The 6118-nt window shown below is 40.5% G+C and overlaps 1 protein-coding gene across 1 annotated transcript; it reads right to left on the reverse strand.

Annotated features, from left to right (window-relative positions):
* Positions 1 to 603: 603 nt before the first annotated feature.
* LOC131223138 (uncharacterized) lies at positions 604 to 5063 on the reverse strand. The gene is made up of 3 exons (XM_058218451.1): positions 3951 to 5063; positions 1842 to 2014; positions 604 to 949 (listed from the first exon to the last, which is right to left on the reverse strand). The coding sequence occupies exons 1-3, from the start codon at positions 4620 to 4622 to the stop codon at positions 820 to 822; spliced, it is 975 nt and encodes a 324-aa protein (XP_058074434.1). The 5' UTR covers positions 4623 to 5063; the 3' UTR covers positions 604 to 819.
* Between the last annotated feature and the right edge of the window lie 1055 nt (positions 5064 to 6118).

Raw genomic sequence — 6118 nt, forward strand, 5'->3', positions numbered from 1 at the left:
TTTCGCACCCCTTGCAAAAGGGCTTCAAAATTCCGCAACCCGCACAAAATCGCGGAACGAATCTAGGTAACCTCGACTGGTCAAGCAGGGTCCTCGACCGGTCGAGCGGCCCACTCGACCAGTCTCGACTGGTCGAGTACCTCCGAGAAAAAACATCAGATGGTCGCTGGACTTTGAGTCGAGCCTCACTCAACCGATCGAGCGCCACCCACGACCGGTCGAGCAGCCCACTCAACCGATCGAGCAGCACAGTAAAATACTCCGAATTTTCAATTTGCTGCACTCTCTCCCAGGAATGGAGAAGGAAACCCTATCAGTATTGGCTTCTTGCAAGCTTGCCACAAGTAGAGAGATAGAGAGACAAATTGCTACTGGGAGAGAGAGTAGTTGCATTGGCAGATGACTCATTGCAGCTTTTTTACGGTGAAATCTGAATTGAACGGAACAGCAATCATATTTTTCAATTTCCAAAATGCCCATAATTTCATATTAAGGGTTGTTGCTTGCTGAAATGTCTTGCCAGTCTTGCCATAAGTGCTTCTAATGTTCGGGAAGTTCTCCACGGTAAGGATAAGTAATTGCGGAGACAAAATGTCAAAAGGCAGCCAGCCTCATCATATATATATATATATATTACAGATACAAATATTGGAAGGCTAAAACAATAGATATATTATTTTTGAACAAGAAAAAGACACCACCAGTCAATGCTCTGACACCACCCACACCCCATGTAAGGAAATTACTAGTCAGATTTTGCAACACCACCCGCCCCTCAGAATTTACAGGAGAGAGAGAGAGAGAGAGAGAGAGAGAGATTCAAGAAGCCGCAGCAAGAGGAATGTGAGGAGCTGCTCCTTGGAAGAATGAGGAGGGGGCATTGTTTCCTTTATCTTCCTCTTCTTCCTCGGCGTCCCAGAGAAATTGAGCATTTGAGGCCAACACATAGCTGCATGATGAAAACGTGTTAGCATCGGATTTCAGAGGCAAAACCAATCAAAAAATCCAAACAATTAGTTGGTCTCTTTTCATTTTAACTCAAATTAGATAACACCTTTTGCCAATGTAAAAGATTGAAGATTAGTATTATAAACCTCAATCAATATTAATATTTGATATCCAAGGGCCAACAAACTAAGTGGCCCACCTTTTGATATCCAAATCCCTTGTTCCCATTGTGAATGAGAGTACAGAAATATCCTAACCACAAGACTGGAACAATTATGGATCATTCAATGTAATTGTCCATTTGCAAGGCACCAATCGAATGGCTAGGATAATCTAATAACAAAGATAATGAAGCATGGCCCATCCCCAAGTGGAACATTGATGGGTTGAACAAAATATCCAATTGCTACAATTGGATAAGTTGATTGATAAAATCCATGATTTCCCGCAACAATTGTGAAACCAAAGCTGTTTTGGAAGCAAATGAGTTGCATTGAGACATATCGGATTTTTACTGTGATAGTAGGAAAACCAACATTTGGAAAAACACAATTTGACACTGATCTTATATGCAAAACAAACTATTTAAAAGGACTTCCCTTTTAAGAATCAGACAAACTATATTTTGAGGGAAAAAAGGAACCCGAACCATTCTCAACTACCAGATGGTTTATTCTAGGAAAAAAATGCATCTCGCAAATGCATGCTTTGCTTTAATAATCAGAAAATAGAAGTTACTATATCGAAGCTTGATTTCCTATCCAGTAACAATTTTATTTTTTTAAAAATGGCAATAGAAAGGAAAGCCCGAATTCAAAACAGACTTCTACTTGTGATAGATTTCAACGAGAAAATACATAAGAAATGATTTATCCAATGCCAAAGATTCTTACCAATTATCTGGGGCAGCTTGAATAGCTTGATCAAAGTAACTCTTAGCCCGGTGGCTGTCTTTATGTGTCTGCCATATCAGCTCAGCATAGAGGGATAGAACATCTCCATCTCCCGGATTTGCTAAAATGGCACGCCCACAGTACTCTTCAGCTTTAAAAAGATCACCGCGGACCTGTGCCCCGTGAAAAGGTTATCGATCTTGATTGGGATGGTTATGGCAATCAACATATGGAATGTCGACATTTCAGACTTCTAAACAAATGCCAAGAAAATGCAACCCCAGATGCAAAGCAAGAGAAGGGAAAACATGTGGAAAGAATTGCAGAAAACAGAAGCAAGATTGTATCCCTCCGAGGGAGGGAGGGGGGATCAAAAGCAATGAATTTCGTTAGATTGCAGATGGATTCATGTCTTCATGCATACTCTTTCAGAAGAAAAGAGACGCAATCAAAGGGCGAATAACAGAAAACAGCAGCAAGATTACAGTTTGTTTTCCTCTCTGAAACAAGAATCAGCAGCAACAAATCTTACCGAATAGCAAGCGGGTTGCAAAGCACACATGTGTGGAGCCTCAACCATCCACACGAAACACACCAACATGGCAGAAGTGTGTTCAAAAGCTTTTTATCAGGTGGGTCACACTATTTAGATCATGTGGCCTAAAAATCAGACCTTTTTATTGGGCCGCATGCCATATTGCGGTATGTGCATTAGCAAATGGGTTTGTGACTTCATGTATTCATGCTAACCTCTTTTTTCATCCGTTTTTTTTTTTTTTTTTTTTGATAGGTTATGCATACCACTATATAATCGCATGTACTGAAACAACAAGAAAATAGATAAAAACAAAGAAAGAATAACATGGCCCAGAAGCAAGAGTATAATTTTATTTTTGGAAAGCCCAAAAAAAAAAAAAAAAAAAACTCAACGAACTTCTGATGGATTCATGCCAAAGAACATAGAACAAAAGCAAGATGGAATCCTTTAAGAGCAATGAATTGAAGTGAAATAGTAAATAGGATCATCTGTGTGCATTCCTCTGTCAACTACAATACCAAAACAGATGGAAAATGTGTGGGCATTTGGTTGCACCAAATATCATGAGATTCCATGATATTTTGCACCTAATATCTAATTTGGTGCAACCATACAGATCCTAAATGAAAAAAAAAAAAAAAAAAACAAACAAACAAACAAACTACGAAATTTAACAAAGAGTAGAAGCAAGATTACATTGTTGTTGTTGTTGTTTTTTTTTTTTTGGGGGGGTGTTTCTAAATCAGGAATAACAAAACAATGAATTTCTGCAAAAGGGTTTGGGGGGCGTTGTATTTGGAATGAATTGGAATCCGCAATTATGTTTAGTAGCCTGTAATTGGAACTTTGACATGTGGATTAAAATGGTGTGATTTCAAAGATCAATGGTGGATTTCATATGATCATCACGGAGGGCCCCGAAAAAGATAAAAGGGTGGATATCACTCTCCAAACTGTTTCATTTAGTGGAGCCACCTCTAGCCCAGGTTGCCTCATTTTATTTTTTATTTTTTGGCCCTGGACATAACTTGTGATGACGCATCTAATGACTGGAATGGATTTGATGTAAACATCACCCAACTATTTTCCTTGGTGTAGCTCACCTAAAGCCTAGGTCAGCCTCTGATTTTTTGGGATGAAGCATCTAATGGTCCAAGTGGATCTCATGTAGAGATCACAATGGGCCATGTAAAAATCTAGGGTGGGCACCCCTCCCAACTGTTTTCCTTTGTATTACAACCCACCCAAATTACAGAATGGGATGACTCTTGGGCCGTCGACTAACATGGGACAGGCAACTGGTGGTCAGGGTGGGATTTGATGTAAACATAGTAGTGACGCCCACCCAAGCCCAGGCCCAGGCCTGAGCCCCACTTTTGCATTACTAGCTGTTTAAAAAACCCTTTCTCGGATTTTGGACTGTCGGAGGAATTATTAGTAAATGAGATTGATTTCTCAGGGAGTGAATTTAAAAGAATTGATTCGGTGGTAATTGGATTCCAATTCGCACTTCTCAAACAACTTGCCTTTTGGCAATTCACAGCAATGACCCCTTATATTGTTAGACGCACCTCTTTTAGAAACCTTGCATAGTTTGCAAGAAGAAGCCCGTTTCCTGGATTTGCTTCAATCATCTTCTGATAGTGCACATCAGTGCTGTCATTCCCACTGTTCGAATCTGAAAAGCCGGACCCACCATCTCCATCTCCACCACCACCACCACCTCCTCCTCTTCCTCCACAAATTCCACCACCACCAACAGCTCCAAACCCACCACCTGGAAACAGAGCTGGAGGTGCCGTTTCCTTCACCCCATCATCCACAACGCAACAATCTTTAATACCCACAACCGATTCATCCAAACCCAAGCTCGAGAACAGCTGGTCAAGCAACACCGAGCTTGAATCAGATCCCAGCTCTTCTTTTCCTTCCTCCAATGAAATTGATGACGACCTGTTCAGACTTTTAAGAATTGGCTTCCGCTTTGGGGCCACAGGCGGCAATGAGAGGTCTCGAAGCTCAGTTTCTGATAACGTTCTTGTCAACTTCTTCGACGGAATCAGAGCAGATTCCTCACAGGGAGATGGAGATTTCGTTGACGCAGCCAATGAAATCGATGGTGGGAGATGGGTGATCGATTGGGCCCTCTGAATCGGAGGATTCAGATCGGCTTCCAGCATCGAGTCCTTCGTAAGAGGATACCATGATTTCAGGATCGGAGTCGAAGAGCTTCGGAGAAGCATCTCCAATACGACTAATACCAAAACCCGAAAAGCGGGTTTCTTTAAAAGACTCCGGAGATTCCACAAAAACCTAAAATGGGATTTTAGAAAAGAAAGCTCTCCTTCCAAAACCCAGATTCCCAAATCCCTCGAAAGAGCTTTTAAAAAAAATTCTATCGAGAAATTCCTACACCCAGTTCCCAAAAATAAAAAGCAAAAACCCAAAAGGATCTTCTTTATAATAATAATTTTTTTTTTAAAAAAACAAAGCTTTTTCAAGGAATTTCCAATCAAAGATCCTCAAACAACCAAAAGGATTTCTTTTGGAAAATCTGTTCTTTGAAACAATTCCAATCTCTCTCTCTCTCTCTCTCTCTCTCTCTCTCTCTCTATGAAAAAATCATTTTATAAAGTACTTCCAAAACCCTAGTTTAGGGTTTTCAGAGTTGCAGAAAAGTAGAAGAAAACCGCAGGTGGAAAGTGAAGAAGGTGACTCTTATATACAGGAGGAGAAGCTTGATAGTCTGGCGGAGTACGGATTACCATAGGCATACATATAGCTTCTTCATACGCTCCTACACGTACATCGGTCCAAGCCGTTCAAACCGTGGGCGCCCACCATAGATTGGCTTGAATCCCCAAACCATATTGATTTTTCATATTAGTATTCCCCATTGATGTGCATATTTTCGTAGAATTTGGACCATTGAACGGTCCAATTGCTAACAAAAGAATGGTTACAATCATCAAGTAATTGAGATATAACCAATGCATGATGGCCCACCAGATCTAAAAGCTACGATGGTGGACACGTGTACAGATGGTTTTGTGCATGCATATGGATCGTTGTATCCTTACGGTATTTTAGCAAAGAAGAACGGATCTTGTCCGTCAGTATAGCCTCAAGAAGCGATCATCGTGAAACGAACTGGCTCCGGATTGCGTATATAATACAGCAATAGCACGAACATCAGTACGGTATGTGTATCCGTGGCAAAATAATGTGGGGCCTCTGTGATGTATGTGTTTTATCCACGCCGTTCATTCATTTTTTTTCCAATGATTTTAGGACCAGAGACAAAAAATGAGTTAGATCCAAAGCTCAAGTGTATCACACCACAGGAAGCATCAGGTAATGACGCTCACCATTGAAAGCTTCTTACGGTCGTCATTATTTTATATTTTCCATTCATCCAAACTGTTCATAAGTTCTAATAGACATGGATAAAAGAAAAAAAAAAATTTGATCCAAAACTTCTGTGACCCACGAGAAGATTTCAATGGCATGAGTTCAATCTCCACTGTTTTCTATGGTGTGGTCCACTTAAGCTTCCCATATATCTCATTTTAGGATACGAGCCCTAAAATGAAATGGGAAAATGGTGGATCGCGTGGATAAAACAAATACATTACGGTGAGGCCTACAGAGTTTTGCCATGTATATACGTATATATACAGTACTTATGATTGGTGTTCTACGCAATTCGAGTGCAAACTAGCCGCCCTGAAAGAAGGTT

Source organism: Magnolia sinica, chromosome 13 (genome assembly GCF_029962835.1).
Source record: "Magnolia sinica isolate HGM2019 chromosome 13, MsV1, whole genome shotgun sequence".
Lineage (NCBI taxonomy): Eukaryota > Viridiplantae > Streptophyta > Magnoliopsida > Magnoliales > Magnoliaceae > Magnolia > Magnolia sinica.